Source organism: Rhinatrema bivittatum, chromosome 6, assembly GCF_901001135.1.
Source record: "Rhinatrema bivittatum chromosome 6, aRhiBiv1.1, whole genome shotgun sequence".
NCBI classification, from domain to species: domain Eukaryota; kingdom Metazoa; phylum Chordata; class Amphibia; order Gymnophiona; family Rhinatrematidae; genus Rhinatrema; species Rhinatrema bivittatum.
In genome coordinates, this window is record NC_042620.1 from 326,648,059 (window position 1) to 326,672,882 (window position 24,824).

Below are 24,824 nucleotides of genomic sequence, written 5' to 3' on the forward strand. Positions count from 1 at the left end.
CTTCTGAAAGGCTATTCCATGTATCCACCACCCTCATTGTAAAGAACTGTTTCCTGAGCCTACCCCCTTTCGACATCTGTTACTCCCGTCACCTCTGATCCGAAGTGACTAGAGCAGAGCCTCTAGCAGCAAGTTCTTCCAGGGACCCAGGACAAAACTTTCTGTAACTCTGGACTTCCTTTTATAGGTCCCCTAGCTGGGACTTGCTGTGGCGCTGCCTGATGACATCACATTCTCCATGAATATACAAGGAAGTCCTTTGCAATCAGCCAGCACCTCAGCAACAGGTCCCCTGGTGTCCTTGTGTCCCAGTGTGTCTGTGACTAGTTATGTTTTGTGCCTTCCTTAAGCCTTGTCTGTTTGTCTTGTTTCCTGGCTCACCAAGTCCTGGTTTCCTGCCCGTGCCCTGCTTTGCTTGTCTAATTAGTCCTGTCTTGTTAGTCTCTGATTCTCTAGATACTGACCTCAGCCTAGCTCTTGACCTTGTCTGCTGGCTGCCCTAACTTCTGGCTTGGTATCTGTTCTGCTGTCTTCTGCCTGCCACAACCCTTGCTTGGATTGGACTCTTGCTTTTGATAGCCCCAGGGACCCACCCAAGTCCTGCCAGCCACCAGATCCCAAGGGCTTAACCTGTGGGTGAAGAGGCTGGTATAGGCGAAGTTCCAGTTGGTCCTGCCTACTTGTTAAGCTGTGTCAACTACACCACAGTCACAAGGGTCTACTTTCTCTGTCAGCATTGCAACCTCATCTCATGAGTCCTCGATCTAGAACTTTCTTTCCATTAAAAAAGGCTCCCCACCTGTACATAGAAACCTTTGAGATATTTGAATGTCTCTATCATATCTCCCCTGTCTCACCTTTCATCTAGGTAAACATGTTTAGATCTTTGTCTATCCTCATATATTTTAGACCATTATAGTAGCCACTCTCTCGACTGACTTCATCCTGTTTATATCCTTTTGAAGGTGCGGTCTCTAGAATTATGCAGAATATTCCACGTGAGGTCTCAGCAGGGACCTATACAGGGGCAATATCACCTCCCTTTTTCTGCTGACCCATTCCTCTCCCCAAACACAAGAAGTAAAATCTGTGTAAATTGGACTGGGCAGGGCAAGATCCAATAAAGTCCAATTTATACCGATTCTACTTCTTGTGTTTGTTGCTATCTGCCATCTTGGATCGGTTACCGGTTTGTTTTCTTGGACATTCCTCTCCCCATGCATCGTTCTGACTTTTACCATCGCTGTATCCACCTGTTTGGTCACCTTAAGATCATCAGATACAATTACCCCCAAATCCTGCTCTTCCTTTGTGCTTAGAAGATTATCACCTCCAATACTGCAGCTTTCTCTTAGGGTTTTGTATCCTAAATGCCTTACTCTGAATTTCTTAGCATTAATTCGTGGCTGTCAGACCTCAGACCATTCCTCTACTTTCGTGAGATCCGCCCTCATGCTTTCCACATCTTCCTGGCTGTCCACCCTGTTACAGATTTTGATATCATTGGAAAAAAGACAAACTTTCCCTGACAATCCTTATATTATATCACCATAAATATCCCTTAGTCAGAGAAAACTCCATTTACCCTTTGTTGCCTCCCACTCAGCCAGTTTCTAACCCAATTAGTTATTTTAGGTTCCATCCCAAGAGGCCTTACTGAAATCCAAGTACACTATGTCTAGTGTGCTCTCTTGATCCAACTCTCTGGTCACCCAATCAAAGATTTATGTTGGCTAAAACCCTGCTGCCTTGGATCTTTCAATCCACTGGATTCCAAAAATTGCACTTCCTCTGCTTTAGCAGCAATTCCATTAGGTTTCTTACCATAGAGGTCAGACTAATCAGTCTTTAGTTCCCAGCCGCCTCCTTACTTCCACTTTTATGAATAGGAACTATATCTGTCCCTTTCCAGTCCTCCGGGACTACTCCAGACTAAAGAAGCATTCAAAAAATCAGCCAGCAGCGCTGCCAGGACATCTCTAAGTTCCCTTAATAGCCTTTGATGTATCCCATCCGGCCCTATCGCCTTATCTACTTTAAGTTTAGTTAGCTTTTCATGAATCCACTTCTCTGAAAATTGATTGAGGTTTATCTCACTTCCAATCTTATTTGCTTTATCTGGTCCTGCTCCAAGGTCTTCCACAGTGAACACTGAACAGAAATATCTGCTAAGTAATTTTGCCTTTTCCTTATCAGTCTCTAAATATTCTTCCTTTTCAAACCTTTTGAGTATCACAATGCCTCTTGCACTTCCCTCTATCACTAACATATCTTTAAAAAAAAAAATTGCCCCGTATTTTACTGTATTTACTATTTTTCCTTCTCTTTTATTTTTTGCATTCCTGCTTTCCCAGCTTATCTTAATTTTTCCAGATATTGTCTCCTATCTTCCTGTTTCTGTGATCTCTTGTAGCTTAGAAACACCAACCTCTTCCTTACCTTTTCAGCTAGTTCTTTAGAAAACCATTATAGCCTCGTTTTCCTCTTCCCGTTATTTACAAAAAAATGAGTTGCTCTTGTGTGATATCTCCTGTTAGTTTTGCCCACTTCCCTTCTGCTTCCCCTAGATTTCCCCATCCAGTTAACGACTCCTTGAGAAAGTTAGTTTTCCCGAAGCCTAGGACCCTCGCCCTAGAATTAAACTTCAGCTCATGCTTCCTAATAATAGAACCACACCATCCGGTGGTCATAGATTCCAAATGATCGTCCACTAAACTATGAGAAATACCGTCCCCGCTGGTAAGCACCATGTCCAGTATCACCCCCTCCAGTGTGAATTCTGTTCCCAGTTGACAGAACAGTTCTCCTTGCAGAGAATCCAGGATCTTCCTGCTTCTAGAAGATATTGCAGTTGGTCTGTCCCTGTCAACATCTGGAAGATCGAAATCCCCCCCTTGCAGTATCTCCTCCCCTTTCACAGAAATCCTGTGAATATCCTCCATTAAATCTCTCTCATCTCAGTCTTTGGATGTCTGTATATTACACCAATATAAATAAATGTTCCATCCCCTTTATCCAGATGACCCCACAGTGCCGCCTCCTTGCCTCGTAATCCCCACAGTTCTGTTCTTTAATAATGGTAATTATATATATAATCACGCCTCCTCCTTTTCTTCTTACTCTGTCCTTTCTGAATGGATTGTAGCCAGGTGTAATTACATCCCAGTCATGGTTTTCCGTGTACCAGGTCTCCGTGACAGCTACCATATCTAGATCTGGGATTTTATTCCCCCATACTAAGAGCATTAGTGTACCTAGCTTTCCAAATATTGGTCTTTTCCCCATATTTCCCATTTCTATATGAGTTTTTAATGTTTTACTTACCTTGGGGTTTTGTTTACCCATCCCAAAGGATAGTAGCAGCAGCAACCACAGAATGCTGCTGCTAGGTAGGGAGGGGCGGCTAATTTAGACAACTAACTCAACAGCTTCCAGTTACATCCCCCGGGACATCCCTGATTTATCCGGCTAGAATTTAGCAAGATACGTGCCCAAATAACGGTGGCATCGCCATGGGTGGGCCGTGACCCACCCAATCAGTATTGCCTGGCGGCCCAAGAAGAGAGGCCCTGTCATAGGGCCGGAGCAGACATATACTGGGTGTGCACAGCCAGTGGCCGAGAGGAAGGAGAGGCCTGTGAGGCCGCTGGGTCCCCCATCCCACTGGCGGCCGGGAAGAGGAGTAGGACCAGGATGCCGTTGGTCAAAGAAAAAAAAAAAACCTCACCAGAAGGCACCCGTTCTCCTCCTCCTCCTCCTCCACATGTGCGGCCCTGTGGCATTCAAAACACATGGGGCAAGTAAGTGCTCTATGCTGACTTTGTGTATCGCGAGATCAGCAATGTGCTAGTCCGAGTTTTGAATACCGCGGGCAGGTATACGAGGAGCAGCAGATCAGGCTCTTCCTTTAGCTCCTGCCTGTGTTTGTTTGGTGTTGGTGTGTGTATATATGTGATTGGTAGCCTACCCGGGGGGGGGGGGGGGGGGTATGTGAATGGGAGCCTGCCTGAGGAGGTGGGGGGGAGGATGTGAATGGGAGCCTGCCTGGGTGGGTGTGTCTGTGTGTGTTTGCAAGAGATCGAGAGCATCTGGGAGTGGTAGCCTGGATATGAGTGACAGCCTATGTGTGTATATGGAAGTGGGAGCAGGAGCCTGCATGTGAGAGCCTGTGTGTGTGTCTGTGAGGGAGAGTGGGAGACATGTGACAGTGAGAGCCTGTGCGTATGTATGGAAGTGAGAGCCTGTGTGTGAGAGAGTATGTAAAAGTGAGTCTGTGGTTGGGTGTATATGTGTGTGTGTTTGAGTGGGAGCCTATGTGTATGTGAGAGATAGCATGGAAGAGTGGGATCCTGTGTGAGAACGTGTGTGTGAAGGAGGAAGGAAAGAAGACAGGCGAAGAGAGAAGAAACAGAATAAGAGACCCTGAAAATGGTTTAAGGAAAAGACAAACAAGTGGGGGGAAAGAGACTGGGACCAACCGATAAGAAAAATAAGATCAGACAACAAAAGTAAAAACAATTATTTTACCTTTCAGGGACTGGAATATGCCATCTTTGGGAATGTGCATTTTTTATATATTTGTACAGTGATCACTGAGTCTTGTTTCTCAGGCTTTCCATTTCAGTTTTGTCTGCATGTTTGTTTCTGATTTGTAGTCCCTTATTCTGTATTAGGTAAGGCTCTGTCTGTGTTGTGCGTGTGTGACTAGCGTTTTGTCTCTCTATAGGGATTTGTATCAGTCTGGCTTGTTCTGTTTGGCCTCTAGGTAGATTATTGGTGTTCTAGGGCCTGGTGTAATGTTTGCCTTGCTGCCTTTTCATAGATAAGGTTGCTGCTGTTTGAGTCCTGAGAGTTATTACTGTTATGGTATGGTAAAGGTCTAGGTATTTATTTTATTTATTTATTGCAGGGGTTTGTGTTACTTCACAAAATGATTGACAGCGAAGGGAATTTGTTTTGCTGTCCTGAGGTGACATTGGAATTTGGATCGTTTTTTTTTTTTTTATGTCCTAGTTCTTTTCTGCACCTGTTGCAGATCATTTGAGGATTATTATTATTGCTGTTTTGTTGTGGTTTAATGCATTTTTTGGAAAGAGGATTCATAAAAGAATATATTGATTGTTTTATTACGTTTACTTTTTTTTTTTTTACACAAGATATAGTTTATAAACTGCAATAAATATCAAATTAATACAGATTAATAAGGCATTTTTAATGTTGGTAAGTGTTAATCTTGGACCCCCAGAAAATTCAGTTCTGGCTACGCCACTGCCAAATATTCTTTTAGCTGGATAACTTCTGAGGTAGCCAGCTAAATGCTTTTGAATATGGGCCACGGAGTCACTTTCTCAGAGGATCTGGGATTATCTCTGGCCGTGAGGGCTTCTTGATCATCTGATCCTACATCCAGCAGCCTTGGGACTAAGTCAGGATTTACTGTGGCCAACCACAGGGAAACCTGTATGTCAGAGTGATGGCCTGAGAGACGGCAAATCAATCAAAATCCATCTTATTAGAACCCCAACTTGGCCATGTTTTGGCAACTGTACCTGCATCACAGGATATCTTAAACCAAATGTATTCAAAAAAATATAGATGATCGCACATCGAACTGCATGCCAACTTGGAGAGAGGCCTTTTTCTACAGCATTTGCTAGTCCAAATTCCTATATCTTTTCAGATGGTTTAGAGAAATCTGGCATAACTCTTCACTGGAAGTTGCAGGGACTTGTGGATCGCAATTCTGGACAGAACATAATTACATGGCATAAATAGAGGACATCCATTAACAAGGCATGTGCTAGTTATAGATCAGAAAGGGATCTGGTGTTGCAGTATTAAAAAAAAAAAAAAAGAATTCTTGACCAAAAGAACGCCTTATCAAATGCTATCCACATTCTTCTGAGAGGTATAGGTAATATAGGATGTAATGAAAATAAATGCCAAACCTGCATTAAAGTAACATAATTGGAGCCATAAACCTGGATTTTGCCTCCTGTTAAATGGGATGCGTTTTTGAAATGAACTTGTTGGTTTGGGGAGCTTGAGTGAAGATAGTAAGTGACTTGTGGCACAATATTCAAAGATACGTCTTATCTTGCTAAATAGATGTTTATCTGGGTAACTTACATAGGATATTCAGCAGCACATAAATTGCCACTTAACTGGATAAGTCTTAACGATGCTAAATTAAGTTAACACTGGCCATAGAGCACATTTATCTGGCTAAGTTAACTGGATAAGTAGAGCTGCCCTGATTTGCTCATTGCCTAACCCTAAGATTTCAAGCTAAGTAGCACTGAATATTAGCCTCATATTGGGAGAGTGGACCCTTGGGCTGTGGAGTGATTGGCGCATCCAGACGAGTGAGCCCATATGATCCATTTGACAGCTGGTAGATATACCCCGAGTGGGACTAGCTGAAGCGTCACCTATACCAACCGTCTCACCTGCGGGTCGAGCGCCTGGCAATTCTTAGGAGGGTCCCTGGGATAGCCAGAGAAAGAGAGTCCAGGTCCAGGCGATGGTCGGGGCAGGCAGCAGACAGAGGGATTCCGTAGACAGGCCAGAGGTCGGGGCAGGCAACAGATAGGTGTAGGGCAGATCCAGAAGACAATCAGGAGGGTCAGAGCAGAAGCAGAAGTCAAGCCAAGGGCAAGGACAGGAGCAACCACAACAAAGAAGAGCAGGACAGACCAGAACACACAACCACAGCAGGAAGCAGGAATGCTGGAACAGAAACACGGGCAGGCATCACAGGGAGAAGTGACGTGCACTGAAGAGCAGAAAACTCAGGAGTGTAGAGCAGAGTGGGTTTAAATGCCTAGAGGTCGGTGACATCATCCAAGAGCGACGCCTGCATTTCCCGCCTTGCTGCGTATATTATATGGGTACTTGGGCTCGCACGAGCCGAAGGTCTCCGTTGCTGGGTCTCCGCTGTGTGCGCTTCGTAGCGTTGTACCGCGAGGACAGAGCGGGATGCCGGTAAATCACTTGGTAGGGAGAGAGCAGCTGGGGATCACAGATTCTAACAGTTGTCTTAGGGAACGTGTACGTATAGTGATTGATTTTTTTTTTTTTTTGGGGGGTGCAGGTACTGGCCTGGATTGGTATACCTTGATATGGTTTGCTGGTTTCTGACATTTTTTTTTGTATTATGATTTCTTTTTAACATGAGAACAACCAAGCTGGATCAGAACAAAACTCCATCTGGCCCAGCATCCTCTCTGCAACAGTGGCCCCAGAATGATTAGTAATATCCAGCAAGTGCTCCACGCAGCTCTGCAGATAACGATGTTTGATGCCCATGTTTTTATTGTTACTGTTTGATGTTCACCATTCTATGCATTTTTTAAACTGGGGAGGGAGGTATAACATAAAATATTAATAGAAAGTCTAAAAATAAGTTGAAGAAAATTTTATAAATGTGGAATAAGGAGGATAAATACTAAAAACAAAACAAAAAAAAAAACCCCACAAAAAAAACTAGAGAATTGTGACACAATGTGAAAGATGAAGAATAGCACAAAATAAACCTCAACAAAAATACCCCGAAAATATTATTTATTTATTTATTGTTTTTATATACCGACATTCGATCGAGATATCACATCGGTTCACATGTAACTAAAACAAATAAGGCAAGAATTGCTTATTTTACATTAAAACATGGTAACTGTTTGTAACATGGTAACAGGCAGGGAAGAACAAGAGACTATATACATGGTATTTGAAGAGAATGAACAATAAGCTGAACATGTGGCTGGCTAAGTAGCAAGATCTACTTATTTACTTATTTACAATGAAAGAGGGTAACTGCTAACGACGAGGAAAACGATATTTACAGGATTGCTCTAAATTGCAAGGCAGTGGTGCTGTGGAGAGAGGCAGGGAGAGGAGGGGTTGTGGGAGGCTGTAGGGAGAGTTGTGTGCGGGGGGGGGGGGGTGAGTTAGGTGTCTGGTGGGAATGCTTTTTTGAAGAGCCATGTTTTGATTTGTTTTTTGAAGACTTGAGTGGAGGGTTCATTTCTGAGGGGGGAGAGGGAGGGAGTTCCAGAGTGCGGGGCCTACCACGGATATGGCTCGTTTGCAGGTAGATGAGCGGTTTGCTGTTTTAGAGTTTGGGACGGCTAGGGAGACCATTGTTTAAGGACCTGAGGTTTCTGTGTGTGGAATGAGGGAGTATGACATTGTTTAACCAATTCATATCCTTGTTGTTTATCTTCTTATGGATGAGGGTGAGGGTTTTGTACTGAATTCTTTGGTTGATGGGAAGCCAGTGAAGCTCTTTTAGTGTGGGAGTGATGTGGTTGCATTTTTTTATGTTTGTAATTGACCTTGCTGCGGCGTTCTGTAGTAGTTGAAGGGGTCTGATGGTGGTTTCGGGGAGACCGAGGAGTATTGTGTTGCAATAGTCTATTTTCACGAAGATTGTTTGCAGGACTGTTCTGAAGTCGTGAGCGTGGAGAAGGGGTTTGAGCTTTTTCAGTGTTTGCAGCTTGAAGAAACCATCTTTGATCATGTTGGAGACGTGGTGCTTGAAGTTGAGTTCCTTGTCGATGGTAACTCCCAGGTTTTTTGTGGCTGGTATGAGTTGCACCCCAGTATTCTTTATGGAGGTGTTGATTTTGAGGGAGGCGGATGGGTGATCATTGGATATGAGTATGAATTCTGTCTTGTTCTGGTTCAGGCAGAGGGATAGTTGTGATAGTAGAAGCGTTATTTTTGTGCTAATTTGGTTCCATTTGTTAAGGGTGCTTTCAATAGTTTTGGGAGTAATATTTGGATGTCGTCTGCGTATACAAAATATGTGAGATGGAGGTCTGTTAGAAGTTTACAGAGGGGAAGGAGGTAGACGTTGAAGAGGGTGGATGATAGGGATGATCCTTGCGGGACACCGTGTGTGATGGATATTTTGGAGGAATTCGAGGTGTTTATCTTTACCTTGTATAATCTGTTTGTGAGGTAAGATTCGAACCATTTGAATGTAGTGTTTTGTAATCCGATTTCTTTGTCTGGTGAGGAGGGTTCTGTGGTTGATGGTGTCGAATGCAGCGGATATGTCTAGGAGTATCAGGAGGTATGATTGACCCTGGTCCAGTCCTCTGAGAATGGTATCAGTGTAAGAAGGAGGGTTTCCGTGCTGAATAGTTTTCTGAAGCCATGCTGTGCAGATTGTAGGATGCCGAAGGTCTCAATGTGTTCTGTTAGTTGGTTATTGACTGTTTTTTCTAGTATTTTGGCTAAGAATGGGAGATTGGATACCGGCCTGTAGTTAGCTGGATCAGATTTATCAAGTTGTGGTTTCTTGATGATAGGTTTGACTATTGCGTCTTTGAGCTTGTCTGGGAATATTCCTTGTTCGAGTGAAAGGTTGATGATGTCGGTGATGGGCTTGGTTATGGTCAAGCTGATGAGCTTTAGGGTTTTAATGGGGATGGGGGGGTCTACGGGGTGGGATGCAGGATTCGTTTTTTGATGATTGATTCAATTTCAGTTGATGCAACCGGAGTGAATTTTGACCACGTAGCGTTAGGTAAGTGATTTTGTGTTGCTTTGGGTTGGGCTGGAGGTGGTGGGATCTTGGCGATGATGGTGTTGACCTTGTCTTTGAAGTATTGAGCTAGCTTTTCACTGGAAATGGTGGTGACGTCCTTGGCTGAGTCGTTTTGATTTGAGTCTGTTAGTTCTTTGACGTAGGAAAAGTGTGTCCTGGGGTTAAATTGGTATTCGTGTATTTTTGTTGAATAGAAGTTTCGCTTAGCTGTGTTGATGTCTGCTGTGTATTTTGGGAGGAGGGATCTGTATTTGTCCTTTAGCTCTGTGGTTGGTGATTTTCTCCATTGTTTTTCAGATTGCCGTAGGATTCGCTTTGTGTTTTTTAGGTCTGGGGTGTACCATGGGGATTTGTGGTTGGTTGATGTCTTTATTTCTTTTGTTACTGTGGGGCATAGTGATTTAGCTATTTCTTCATTTATAGAGATCCAGGCATTCGTGGCAGTGTTGGTGTCATTTTTGTTGAGGTTCTTTAATGCTTCCGGTAGTAACTTGGCGAGGTCATCGCTGGAGCATGGCTTGGTGTATTCGATGATGCGTTTGTTTGGAATTGTTGGGGTGCGCTGGAGTTGTAGCTTGGCTTGGATGAGACTGTGGTCCGACCATGGGATGGGGGTTGTGGTGGGGGAGTCTGGTGATGAGATTTTGTTGTTAATGAAGAGTAGGTCTAGGGTGTGGCCGGATTTTTGAGTGGGAGTGTTGATAATTTGGGAGAAACCCATGGCTGACATAGTTGAGAGGAGGAGTTTAGTGGTGGCTGATGGGGGGATGGTGTCTATGTGGAGGTTGAAATCCCCCAGAATGATGGCTGGCTCCTGTAGGTTGATATGTGTGGTTATGGTTTCGATTAAGGGGGAGAGGTTGTGCTGAAGGAGACCGGGGGGTGCGTATAGGAGTAGTATTTGAAGGTTTTTAGATTTAAATAGGTTGGTCTCGAAGGGGGGAGGAAGGTTTAGTGAGTGGGATGTGAATTTGTGTTTTTTGTGGGATAGGAAAAGTAGGCCGCCTCCTTTTCGTTTGGGTCTGGGGATAGAGAATATATTAGGTATTTTTGGGTAGTTGATTTAGGAGAACCGTGTCGGTGCTTTTCAGCCAGGATTCTGTGATGCAGAAGATGTCTGGTAGTGAGTCAATGAGAATGTCGTGTATGATAATAATAAACAAAGTGAATGAATAAATCATAAATGCCTAAAATGTTTGCATGGTGCTTGTTTAAGAATATTAGATGGAGTCTGGGAGGGGGGACTTGTACCTTTTTGAAGAAAAACCTCAAAGTCAGAACTTGTGAAACACGAGGAACTCGGAAGAAACAGCACTGGGGAGATTCAGCCGTGGCTGTCTCCAAAATGAATGTCATTACCGTGACTGCACCGTTCCAGGAGCAAGACTTAACGAGCAGCTTCCGTGGCGACGAGACCCTGATTTCAGTCCGCGCCAGCGTGTTTTATTCATGCACCCGCGATTCATCTTTCCCAGCTCTTACCTTGCTAGCGGAATTTGAATCGCTGTTCACGGCGGTGAACGTCCAGGCCGATGAGCCGTGGAGCTTGCGTTCCTTTTATTTTGGTTCTAGACGGTGTTCTTAAACACGCTCCCCTTCCCCTCAATTTTCAGGTATTTCTGAAACTGCCTTAGGATTCAAATCTTTTGACAGCTGCTATTTAAAAAAAAAAGAAAATTTTTCCTTTCAAAACCCCCTCGCCTGAGTCTGTGGCTGGGGTTTCGCTGCCGTGCTCGCTGGCGGTCTTGCTCCTGGAACGGCGCTGTTATAGGTAGGTAAGAGGTATTCCTCTTCTTTTCATTAAAGTAGAAAGGTGGAATCTGTTTTTTGGCAGCTTTTTTTTTTTTTACTCTTCCATTGGCTTTTCCCGTGCTCCCTTTCTAGGCTTTGCATCCCCAAGGCTGAGTACTTGCTAGTACAGCGCATGACTCGATGTGACGCCAAAGGCCCGTACTGAGGTGGGTGCCCCTCAGACCACGGGACGCCAGGGAAGTGTCCAGCTTAGGCAGCACAGGGAATGCTTTTTGGTTTTGTAAACTGCTGGTCCGGTTGGACTGAGCCAGTGGTTCCTCCCATAGGTCCTGAGCGCCCTAGGAGTTAATAGACATGAGCTAACAGTAAGACAATTTCCCTTCACAAATTGAAACCCTGATGGTCTCTCCCATTCCAGGTCTCCATATTGATGGATTTTACTACCTTGTGGGGCTTGTTCCTTGCCTCTGTCTGATAACGTGGTGCATGTATGTACAACAGATTAAACTCTATTAGCAGCTGCATCGGAGAGAGATTCCTTTCCTCTTCACGGCCTTTTCGATAAATTGCTGCTGTGGGTGGGGGGTGGGAGAGAAAGTAAAGCAGGTATGCTTAAAATTTTGCTCTCCTTATAGCAACAAAAAAGATGGTCCAGTTGTCTGCATTGCTGAGCTGCTTCACACCCATAGGGAGAGCAAAGCTACTACTACTATTTAACATTTCTACAGCATTACTAGACATACGCAGCATTGTACAAACATATGACAGTCCCTGCTCTATAGAGCTTACAATCTAATTGAGAAAAACCTAGCTCTGCCATTACAAAGAAAATCTAAACTCTTGATCCAGCTGGCCTATGTGCTTCTATTAAACCCAATTTCAGTAGGTATCAAAATTTTAATAATTGTGCTGCCTTTTTTTTTTTTTTTTCTGTGTCCAAAAGTGTTCTTTGATGCTCTTTCTTCTCTGTTCTTGGCATCCTCCAGTTTTCATACCAAGGTCTCTGTCTCTTAGAATTTGAAAAAGAGGCCTAGCTTTACCTGGACCTTAAACTTCAGTGGCGCCGTTGCACGTCTCTGAGCTTGGCCTGTGTCAGATGAGAAATGCTGCTGACGGATGCCTTTGTGTTCCCTCTCTCCCCTTCTGGCAGGAGGTCGTGAGAGCTGCTGAAGATGTCCGATAGCGCGGATATTGAAGAGAAACCTCCCGCCCCTCCTCTGAGAATGAACAGCAACAATCGGGACTCTTCAGCGCTCAACCACGGCTCCAAGCCGCTCCCCATGGCCCCCGAGGAGAAGAATAAGAAGGCCCGGCTGCGCTCCATCTTCCCAGGAGGGGGCGACAAAAGTAAAGTATCAGCCTGTGTCCCTTGCGCGCTGGCGTCCTGTCTTTTTTTGTATTTGCTCCTTGTGCGGTGACTTGTTGGCTCGTTTTGTTCCTGTGATTAGCCTGAGCCTTGTGTTTGGAGGTTCTGGCTCTCTCACTTGCACGGGCTCTGACCTGGCTTTGTGCACAGTCTGTGCCTCCTGCCTGGGAAGGTCCCAGCTAGGCCACGGAATATCCTGGCGAGCCAAACATTTTACATTCATGGCTTCTGGTCTTTCTGTATAACCATTCTTCCTGTCAAGGTGCTGTTCAAAATGTCTGCACTAATTGTGGTCTTTAGGGAAAGTTACAGAAATTAAAATGTAAACTAAAGAGCAGGGGAGCCCCCAGAACTATCAAAGTCATTCATTTCTGGACATGGGGGCTATTAGTGTGTTCATTTTAGTGTGTGTTGGAGGCAAACTTTTACTCAATTAGCTGTGTGTGTGTGTGTGGGATTATGTCTAATCATTTTATGACATGCTTACGCTAAAGGAGAAGAGGAACAAAGTTGGGTTACTTTCTTAAGAAAGGTAAGTATTCCTGAAATTTCCACATTGGTGGCAGAAGCAGTCCAATTGATAGTAAACTGTTAGAGAACACCAACCACAGACCTCCTGGCAAACCGGTCCAATGCCCAAGCACCCAGCTTCTTCAGCCACAGGCGGGAACCTCAGTTCCAGGGAATCAATGCCCTGGTACAGACCTGGCCACAGGAAACTCTATTATACGCCCTCCTGCCGTGTCCCCTATTGGGCGCAATCATCCACAAGATAGAACACCACAGGGGACCAGTACTCCTAGTGGCCCCGGACTGGCCAAGAAGACCGTAGTAAGCAGACATGCAAAGGCTGCTGACAGGGAGCCCCCTCCCGTTACCGCCACACAGGGACCTGCTCCAACAAGGGCCGATCCTTCACGAGGACCCAGCTCAATTCTCTTATGGCTTGGCCATTGAGAGGACTCGCTTAAGGAAGAGCGGATACTCGGGGGCAGTAATTGACACCCTGCTCCGAGCAAGCAAGTTCTCCCACATCCCTAACGTACATAAGGATTTGGAGAGTATTCGAAACCTGGTGTGAGGACCGCGACATCGTTCCACGCTTAGTCAAAATTCCTGTGATTCTGGAATTCCTACAGAAGGGATTGTCTCTCAACTCCATCAAGGTACAGGTGGCCGCTTTGTCATGCTACGGAGCCAAGAGCGAGAGCGGCAGCCTAGCCTCTCACCCGGATGTCTCCCGCTTTCTGAAAGGAGTCAAGCAGATCTAACCACCCGTGAAGTGGCCGCTGCCTCTTTGGAACCTCAACCTGGTCCTAGATTTCTTAGCAGGAGCCTCCTTCAGACCTCTTCAAGGCCTGTCTCTCCAACTATTAACATTGAAGACAGCCTTCCTGGTGGCAGTCTGTTCGGCCCGTCGTATATCCGAGCTACAAGCACTGTCCTGCCGAGAGCCATTCCTCAGCCTCACCCTGGGAACCGTCCTGTCCTTCCTCCCCAAAGTGGTTTCTCATTTCCATCTCAACCAAACCATCTCACTGCCATCACCAGATGGGCATAAGAATTCGGAAGAGTCTCTGTCTACGCCACCTCAACATCGGCAGACTCCTAGTCAGATACCTGGAAAGGTCGGAATCCGTACAAAAGACGGACCATCTATTCATCCTTCACAGTGGGAAGAAGCAAGGGGAAGCGGCCTCGCGAGCAACCATAGCCCGCTGGATCAAAGAAGTCATCAAGGCGGCCTACGTAGAAGCAGGCAAGCCACCGCCTTTACAAGTCAAGGCCTATTCCACTAGAGCCCAGGCAGTGTCCTGGGCAGAAACCAAGATGCTGTCACCCGCCGAGATCTGTTGGATGGCGACATGGTCCTCCATCCACACCTTCTCCAGGTTTTACCGCCTGGATGTTCAGGCTCGAGAGGACACAGCATTTGCAAGGGCAGTAATAAGTGAGCCACAGGCAGCCTCCCACCTGGTTCGGGAGTAGCTTTTATACATCCCATTGGTCCTGAGTCTTATCTGCTACACGCTAGGAAATGGAGAAGTTACTTACATGATAATTTCGTTTTCCTTAGGGTAGACAGATGGACTCAGCATCCCACCCACGGCTGCCGTTACTCATGGAATTCTCGAGTGACATCCCGAGAGCGAGTGATTCACGGGTAAGCCATGCTTTCCTCCAACTAGGACACCCATCCTACCGGGTGTTGACGTTTCTCGGTTGAGGGCACTGGCGGTCTCCAGTTATAACCAACTCAACCAGTTCAAATTAATCAAGTTATCCAAGTTATTCAAATTAGTCAGTCACACATATATCCACATTTGCTTTTCAAGGAAAATACTGAAGAGCTGCACTTCCTGCAGGGGTATATGTACTAGGACTGACGTCAGATTGAAATCTGATCTGTTTCCAACTCCTATCAGGAGTACATTATACCCATTGGTCCTGAGTCCATCTGTCTACACTAAAGAAAACGAAACTATCAGGTAACTAATTTATCCATTTCTAGACATGGGGACTATTAGTGTTTTCATTTTAGTGTGTATTGGAGGCAAAATTTTACTCAATTAGGGGTGTGTGTGTGTAGGATTATGTCTAATCATTTTATGACATGTTTACGCTAAAGGATAAGAGGAACAAAGTTGGGTTATTTTCTTAAACAGAACGGTAAGTATTCCTGAAATTTCCACGTTGGTGGCAGAAGCCATGAATGAGAGAAGTACACATACAGTAGCAATCCCAAATGGAAGCACAGGAGGTGCATCACAGTCGTGCTGGGTTGATCTGAGGTCTTCATGAATTGACCACGGCTGCCGCTGTAGCACCGGTCATGTATTCAGTCTGAGAGCCAGGGCCCATGCCGAGCAGTCATTTACTGGCGCTACCTGCGTCCACCTGCAGTCTAAGCTCACTTTTATGCTCTTCGGCAGCAGAAGTATTTCTAGGGTTAACACAAGCGGCACTGCCGGCTTTCAGGAGTCAAGCGCATGTTTGAGATGGCATTCGCCACCACTGTTCGGATGCTGGCTTATTTCTTGAGCTCTTTCGTCATTTTGTTCATTTTCAAAGTCCCTCTTCACCCACATCCTAACAAACAGAGACAGACCCGAGGGCGGCCTTACTAAGGCCCCTGGATCAAGCTCCCACAACGGAAAAGGGATTGTGTTTGAAACTTAGACTGCTGATTTTTCATAATAGATTTGACAGTCCCTTTTTAAATTGGACTTGATACCCCTGTAAATCTAATTTTCCTCCATAATTACTTGAGAATAGTGAGAGAAGACGTCAGTTTTGTTGGCTAGCTGAAAAGAATATGCCAGCGCCGTCCGTTCCGTAGGTTAATGCCGCAGTGCTCTATGGAAGAAAACCAATCCAGCTGCCTTTTCATTCCCCCTTCTGATTTGATTTGATCTATCACTGCTGCTCTTAGCTAATGCTGACAACAAATTTGCCAATTACCATTTCACACAGCTTGTAGTCTTAGATGAAAATATGACAAAGCTTACTTATATAGTGAGGATAGCGGGCGTGTTCAGGAGAGGAAAGCAGGAATATTTCAGCAGGTCATGCCTTCAATTTCAGGCGTAGAAAGCAGAAGAGAGAGGTTGTGCATGAAATGTTTCACACTAACAGGACTTGGAGTACTATTTTTTTTATATCATGACCTACTATCACGATATAAAAAACCTGCTTCTTTTTGGTGAGTTTTTAAGTACAGAAGGACCTACAGCATTCAAAAACTGAAGAGGGGTTACACAAAAATTCATTGCAGAGAGGATTCATCAGAGCCCCAGAGAGTCGTCAACCGAGCGACCCAAGTGCCGTTAAGGGTCCCGGATTTCACTGGCGCGTTTTTTCTTTACAGAAAAAAATAGAGGGGTCTCCAGCACAGCTGTTCAAGCGTGTCTACTTGAACGTTTCAGCGGAGACTGCACTGGCAAAAGGGTCTTCACATAAGGACAGTATCCGTACAATCCCTAATCTTTCTCCCCTCTGTGGATGTGTGAGCCCTGAGAGTGGAGCTAGGCAGGATCCGTACAATCCCTAATCTTTCTCCCCTCTGTGGATGTGTGAGCCCTGAGAGTGGAGCTGGGCGGGGAACACTAGGTTTATGGTGGTGGTGGTGCTCCATCTGATCTTGAAGAATTGTATTTGGTGACAACTTTTCATTGTGTGTAAAGGTGTTACCAAACCACTCACAGCAGGTATGTATAGTTTGGGTTTTTGGAGTGACAGATTCAGGACTGGGTTGGCTTGCACATGATGACTCGTAGCCACCTGACAAGCCCAGGCTTAGAAGAAAAAGCCCAAAGAGGGAAGGGGCTTCCTGGCTTTTCCTAAAAGGTCATTGAATTACACTGCCAAGTGCTTGAGGAGCAGTGGAGCCATCTGGGGGGGGGGGGGGGTGGTCAAAGTTATTTTGGGCTCTGCTTCCTGGCCTCTATCAACTCTAATGCTTTTATCCTCAGGGAGCTGGTTCAATGGGATATGATAAAAACTGGCAGAAAGGGGGGTGTGTGTGTGTTTGTTTTATTTATTTTTTTGCAGAGGTACAAAGCGGGGTAATGCAACGAGGGAGTCTGTGCTGTTCGTGCATTGCTTACTCCTTCCTTCAGAACTGAGAGAGCCTTCCCAGCTTAGGCCTCTGCCGCCTTGCCCAAGTCATCCTGAAAAGGCGGATCCTGTCCCGCACTTGCTCCCATTGTTTTCTTAGGAAAATCCGACCTACGGTGGGACAAAACTAGAACCGAATCAGCCATTCGATGTGGTGAGACCGTAGCTCCTACTCTGGCAGCTTCACCCAGCCCAATGCGCTGGAGTTGAACCGAACGAAGACTTTCTACTGGGGAAGCTTGACGTTACTGGTCCTGGCCCCCTGTTCCTCACCATCTGCCCGGTCGCTGGAGTCAGGGAGGAACTGTGCACAGCACCGATGTTGTTTCAGTACCAGTGGCATTTATGTAATGAGCCACGGGGACCTTCAAAGGGGGATGGGGGTGGGGAACTTGTAGAACTACCTTGAGAACCTCAGTGACTTGCAAGTCGCGTTCTGACTCAAGCGAGCGCGTATCTCTTTCCATAGACTGCGGGCCTGCAAATAAAAATAAAAAGTGTGTTCTCCCAAACCTGAAAGTCTCTGAAGTTGAAGGCAGCTTGTGAAAAGGTGATTAGAAAGGCCCTGGCTTAATTGTAACCATCCAGAAAGTTGCCATAATCAGTCTCTCTGGATGCTTAAAGAAGAAACTCTTACTTGAAAGGAGTAATACTACAAAAGGGTTTCTTAGCATCATTCAAGTGGCAGTTCAAACCAAGAAACCATTAAAATCCTCCTCTTCCAATCTAATTTATATTTTAATTCCTGAGGAATTAGCGATTTGTAGTTCGTGAAAGCTCTTCCTATAATAGCCACTCGCATATTAATGTAGTCGAGGACGGGAGGGCAAATCAAAAGAGCAGATGAAGCCCAAGAGACGGGCGAGCCTAAATACTAAGAATTAAGCCAGCTATGTGACTGTGGACCCTCATCCCAATCCTTGGGTACCCCCTAGCCAGCCAGGATATCCATGGTGAATATGCCCATGAGAATTTCCTGTGCTGCCTCCGTTCTGGGCAAACTCGTGCATGCTCGTTGCTCTGGCCCACTTCAGACCCCCTGAACACTGGTTTGCCTTAACGATTTTTATGTAAGATTTCTGATAAACTGCATCCCTAACCCAACAAAGAGGCATTGCTTGGCTTTCTGGTCTGGAAGAGAGCTGGTTGGACATGGACCCTCCTTTTACATACTGTCTCTTGTCTTGCAGAGTGAAAATGGCATGTAAACAAAAAAAGCTATACTTGAGAAAAGTACAGCAATGAAAGCCCTGTTGATCTTTTACATACTGTGTCTGACGTGAGAAAAGTGCAGCAACGAAAGCCCTGTTGATCTTTTACATACTGTGTCTGACGTGAGAAAAGTGCAGCAACGAAAGCCCTGTTGATCTTTTACATACTGTGTCTGACGTGAGAAAAGTGCAGCAACGAAAGCCCTGTTGATCTTTTACATACTGTGTCTGACGTGAGAAAAGTGCAGCAACGAAAGCCCTGTTGATCTTGTACATACTGTGTCTGACGTGAGAAAAGTGCAGCAACGAAAGCCCTGTTGATCTTGTACATACTGTGTCTGACGTGAGAAAAGTGCAGCAACGAAAGCCCTGTTGATCTTGTACATACTGTGTCTGACGTGAGAAAAGTGCAGCAACGAAAGCCCTGTTGATCTTGTACATACTGTGTCTGACGTGAGAAAAGTACAGCAGTGAAAGCCCTGTTGATCTTTTACATACTATGTCTGACGTGAGAAAAGTACAGCAGTGAAAGCCCTGTTGATCTTTTACATACTATGTCTGACGTGAGAAAAGTACAGCAATGAAAGCCCTGTTGATCTTTTCGCCTCCAGCTAATAAGAAGAAGGAGAAAGAGCGTCCCGAGATCTCTCTTCCTTCAGACTTTGAACACACGATTCACGTGGGGTTTGACGCCATCACTGGCGAATTCACGGTAAGCAGCCTCTTCTGCCTCTAGCGTTTTCTCTTTCGGAAGTGGTCTGTGGGTTGTGGCCCCCTTCCCGCATCCTCACGCAGGTGGGAGTGTCAGACTTCACAGCCTTGCAAACAAAGCTCCCCAAGATTAACGTGGTTTTTGTGCAGAATTTAAGGAACTGCTCGGAGGATACGGTGCAGATCTACTGCTACACCCAAAAGCTTTGGTTTTTAATTTAGTAGTAAAATAATTAATACCCAGTGGTGAGGATTATATGTACATGCTTTGTCTTTGTATTTTCTTTTTTAGATTGCTAAAAATGTTTCAGGGGGTGGGGGGGAGTGGTAGCCGTTTCCAGCTCATTCCAGGATTTAGCATCACGAGCCTTTTGTTTGCAGCCACCCAGGGATTTTTTTGTTCTCTTTTTTTTTTTTCAATCCCCTCCCAACTCCCTTGGCCCAGCCGTCACGGTGATCATCCTTGGCAGAGGCCCAGGTGCCAGGGCTCCCTCCCTTCAGTCACGGACCCTGACCCCAGCCACAGAGTGACCGCTCCCCGTCCTTCCCAGCCCAGGTCACTCTGCATGGGCAGTGCATGTCGCGCTCCTACCCGTGCATCGCTAAATTTAAAGGTCCTGGCTCTGGTGGTGGAATATTTTATCGTGTAAGACACAAAGGCCTCAGTCTACCTGTGGCGCTACCACTTTTAGCTCTCTTTTTGTGAAGGCCTCTGCAGCGAGCGGCCCGTAACCCTGGAAGGACAGCTTCTTTCATGAACACATGCATGAGATCAGCAGCCGCAGGAGTCGAGCACCGCTTGATAGGCCGAGTTTAAAAAGGACCGATGTCCTTTCGGGTGATCTGCCCCTGGGACAGGATTCCCATGCTGCTTGTAGCCCCGGGGAAGCAGAAACAAAATATGGATCCTGCCTGCAGGGAGGGTACTATACACCAGCGCCATGCGGGTAGATGGGACGGACGGGGAATCTTCTCTTAAAGCTGTGAACGGTCACGCAGGGAGTGCATGCTTCTGCTGCTCTGGCGGGGAGAGCATGCACCAAGCTGCCTGTCTCTTTTAATACGTTCTCGAGAGTGTCCTGGTCGATTCCTCGTGTCCACGTTGTCACTTGTGATCAATGACTGCAGGGGGGGAGGGAATGAAGGAAAATGGTAAATCTGTTTCCTTCCTGAGACCCGTCTGTGCAGTCTCAGGTCACCGTACACTCTCATTGCATTGTGTAAGGCAGGTCGGTGCACTTGGATTGTCCCCGCCGTGTACGCTGGTGGAAGGAGGATTACGATCAGCGAGAGTATTCAGCATTGCACCAAGTTAGCGCTGAGCGGCAGTTTCCGCAGCCAATCACACGCGCTGAGGTGGCCTGCGGCGGCAAAGTGTTATCCGTGAAGCTTGCAGGAGAATATTCGGTTGTCGTCGTGGCTGAAATGACGGCTGTGTGAGACAGGGGATGGGTGCTAGATGGCCACCTGTTCCTACGTTTAACCCGCACGCCTTGAAGTCCGTTTTCAAAGGAAAAACATAACATTTGCATTTCAAAAATCTGCAGACTGTGGAAGCTTGGAGCAGACTTTCAGATGCTCTGAGGAGGGCAGTTTTACCCATGTAAATCATTTTGTCAGTATAAAGGGCTGTGGAAATCCGGTTGTGCGTGTTTTTTATTGCGCACTCCTGATCAGGGAATGTGATTAAGGCCAGTGGCTTCCAAACAGGAGTTGCATCCTACTGCATCGACCCTGCTTCCTCCTCCTTCGGTGGCCTTCCCATCACCAGTCTTCTGCCGCTCCAAGGTGAGGAAGGGTCTCCTCTAGAGAGCTACGTCTGGGCAGCTTCCGAGGCTCAGCAGTGGTCCTGCTTCTCACTCTCGGGCCGATTTCAGTAAAGTTCGCGGGAGAGCGGGCGAATGCCCGCTCTCCCGGCGTGCGCACAGGCCACTTGCCTGTGCACGCAATACAGTATTTAAATTAGGCCCGGCGGTAGAAACGGGGAAAAGGAGGCACTAGGGACACTACTGCGTCCCGAGCGTCGGCTGTCAGCGGGTTTGACAGCCGATGCTCAATTTTGCCGGCGTCTGTTCTCGAGCCCGCTGACAGCCACGGGCTTGGAAACCGGACACCGACAAAATTGAGCATCCGGTTTTCGACCTGACGGCCGTGGGCCGACTTCAAATAATTTTTTCTTTTTTTTTTACTCTTCGGGACCTCCGACTTAATATCGCCATGATATCCTTGAGGACTGCAAATGGGTCTGGCTTTTAGGATATCTCTAGGGCTTCATCTTTGGTCCCAGTCGGGGCCGGGAAGCAGAGGTTGGGTGGGGGGAGGGGCACAAGAAGAAGAAGAGGGGGTAAAGGAAATAGAGAGAGCAGTGCACTTGCATGAGGCTGGGAGCGAAGGAAAAGAGAGGGCGGCATGGAAGATGGGTTGGACGCAGGCCATTCCGCGGTTGATGCTCGCTTTAGCTTCATTTCACGGTGCTTGTAGCAGTTGGGTCCTTGGCAAGAGGGGAAGGAGAACAGCGCCCAATGTCGCTTTCTTCTGTAAACTTTCTCCTTTCCACTTTACATTACTTAGCTCTCTCCAGCAAAAGCAGTGTAGTTGGCATCCTAGTAAAGCACATTTGTACATTGGAACCGTCCTATGTTGCTAGATTTAGCATTGAATCAGTTAAAACAAACTGGGTAAAGCTAAGTAACTTTTAAAGCCACTAATTGTCAGGGAATTCTTCTAAGATGATGCTCTGCATAGCAATTTGAGACCTTTCTCTTTTATGTTGAACTTAAAAATAACGCTGTCAGGCATTATCTAATCACCTGCAGCGATATAACTGAGGGCTTCTTACCTAAGGCAGAGTATGGTAGCAAATGAGGTCTATCAAGGGCGCGATGCACTAAATGGTTTTCCCGTTTTGTATGTGAGAGAAACTGCTTAATACCTAGGCCCCAAAGTAAAACCTGAGAGGAGTTCCCACACATGGATCCCGGAGGATTTCCCCATTCCTCAGGCGGCTCATCATATCAAATATTTAGGGGTACTCATACCTAAACTTCCCCATTTACTGCATCTTGTTAATCATAGGGAACTCCTGCGGAAGACAGCTGGCTTGTTCGCTCGCTGGGCTCATCTTCCTCTCACGTTGGTGGGGCGGATAGCTTTATATAAAATGCTTATCTTCCCTAAATGGCTGTACGCAATGCAACTCCTCCCAATTGTTTGGACCCGGCGAGATTTACAGACCCAGGATGCCCAGCTCCGTTAATTTTTATGGCAAGGTAAAAAACCGAGGATAGCTCTGCCAACCCTTCGTTTGTTTAGGAAGCGGGGTGGTTGGGGCCTCCCGGATCTACGGGTCTATAGTATTGCCTGTCAAATGCGCCATGTTGCGGACTGGCTGATGACAACCTCTTACTATACCCCTTTGACGGTGGAGCAAGCCCGGGTGCATCCCTTGAGCCTAGCCTATATTTTACATAAATCATTGGGCCAGCTTCCGGCTCATTTACGTACCAGTGTGTTAATCCGCCCCAGTTGGGTAGCTTGGAGATGGGCCTGTCAGCGATTTCAGTTCCCTCACGCAGAGACTCACTTTTTACCCCTGCAGGGCAACTTGGACTTTCCACCTGGCCTGCATAGTACCATTTTTGGGTGTTGGTATGAGAAAGGTGTAAAGTCTATTTGGCAATTAGTAGATGATTTTAATACGGTGATTCCCTTTTCTTTATTGCAAGACCAATATGACTTGCCGAAATCTCATTTTTACGCATATTTACAGGTCAGACACTACATCCATGTCTTACACTTACCGGATCCACATCACCCTGCTTGGGAGTTTCTGTCAGACTATCTGGATATGGTTGACCCAACACGTCATAGGCTTTCTTTTTGGTATAAATTATTAGAGGACTCTCGGGTTTTACCTCTTTGGGAAAGGGTGGTCACTGGATGGAATCGGGAACTGGGAACTTCTCTCACGACCCCTTATTATAGAAAATGTTTTTCCAGGGTCCATTTTTTCTCTGCACCGACTCCTTTGCAAGAACTTCAATTTAAGTTTCTCCATAGATTTTATGTGGCCTCTGCACAAGCCAGTAAGATGGGGAAAGGTGGTACAGGGTGCTGTTTCAAATGTGGAGCCCCCAGGAGCACTTTAGGTCATCAGTTCTGGTCTTGCCCTAAAATTAGACTCTTTTGGGGCCACGTACATGCTTATCTCCAAAGATTATGTGCTATACGCTTTGCGTTTCATGTCAATGTCTTTCTTTGGGATGACAGTCGAGGCATCTTTTTTGCTAAGTCAACTACGAGATGGTGGTTTCGCCTGGTGATTCTCTTAGCCAAAAAATGCATTTTGCAAAAGTGGTTGACCCCTGAGTCGCCGACACTAACGCAATTACGTAATATTATCCACCAGACCTGCCTGCTAGACAAATATATATTTAAAGTGGAATGGTTTCACCCCTGTGTACAATTTGTGAACCGCTGGGAAATTTACTTGAATTCGGTCTCTCCTTCTGTCAGAAGTTTGCTGCTTAACGATTTACCTATAACCTAAACAGTTACAGAATGTATCTCTACCTTTTCTTCTTTGTGGCAGTCCTAGGTTGCTTATTTCTTCTGTTGTGATTGATTAAGTACGACCGATCTCCTGGGGGGGAGGGGGGAGGGGGGGAACATTGGGGGTTGTTGTGTTGTAAGGTTTGTTCTGGAATTTGTGCTTCGCTGTTTTTTCCGGCTTCTAAGAGTTTGGCCGGAAAATGGCATATGGTGAGAATATTTTGTTTTGTATTTCTGGAACACATGTATGTATTTGAAAATTTGAAAATGTGACTGTTGGAATCGTGTGGTGGTTGTTGTCCCTATTGTCACGTGTACAAAAATAAATTAAAAAAAAAAAAAAACCTGAGAGGAAAACTTCCGTGCACTAGAAATCCATCAAATAATTCCTGATTGATTCAGAAGTTATGTCTACAAGTACAGTTGGGGAGCCTATAGTGTTTGCCAGCTCTTTGTTCCTTTCTAGTTATTGTCTCTCCTGAACTGTTGGCGATCGCTAATAAAGATATATTGTGGCTGTGCCGGCATACAAAATCCGAAGGTGTTCTCTTGATGGAAACTCTTGGTTTGTTTTAAGATTCTGAGCTGTCTTGAAAGGAGGCCACCAATTGAAGGCGTCCTATTTGCTTTCTGTATGAGCGTGGATTTGCTGTGGGAGGTACATTTGTGGTTTTGACAGTAGCAATACCGGAAACAAAAATCTATGCATATTGTCAACATGCCTTTGGTTGACCTGCCCTCCAGCTAATTGTAATCTGGAAATGTGGCTGTATAAAAGAGGATTATAAAGTACCAGAGGGCTCTGAGTCAGACAGCTCGACCCGTTGAGTATTCTTTGACTTCTTACTCTGAGTACAGTGTATTCTCCTGCTGGTGAATGCGAGGCAAGCATTTGAGCCCTCCTTCAAGGATTTCTGTCTCTTGCTGTTTAAAATAAATAAGTAAAAGTTATGTAGTTGCTAGGATTGTGAGATTTATAGTATTTTCAATGAGTTAATAGACACGGAGTAATATCTTTTTGTTATGGGAGACTTATCTAGGGCAGAGCTTCCCAAAAATG

At 45.8% G+C, this 24,824-nt stretch overlaps 1 protein-coding gene across 3 annotated transcripts in view; it reads left to right on the plus strand.

Moving 5' to 3' along the window:
• PAK3 (p21 (RAC1) activated kinase 3) overlaps window positions 1-24,824 on the plus strand; it is a 295,456-nt gene that overhangs the window by 186,430 nt on the left and 84,202 nt on the right. For all 3 annotated transcript variants that reach the window (XM_029607628.1, XM_029607629.1, XM_029607627.1), the window contains exons 2-3: window positions 12,459-12,655; window positions 19,114-19,214. In XM_029607628.1, coding sequence (XP_029463488.1) covers window positions 12,481-12,655; window positions 19,114-19,214 — 276 coding nt within the window. In that variant the 5' untranslated portion in view covers window positions 12,459-12,480. The remainder of the gene's footprint in view (window positions 1-12,458; window positions 12,656-19,113; window positions 19,215-24,824) is intronic.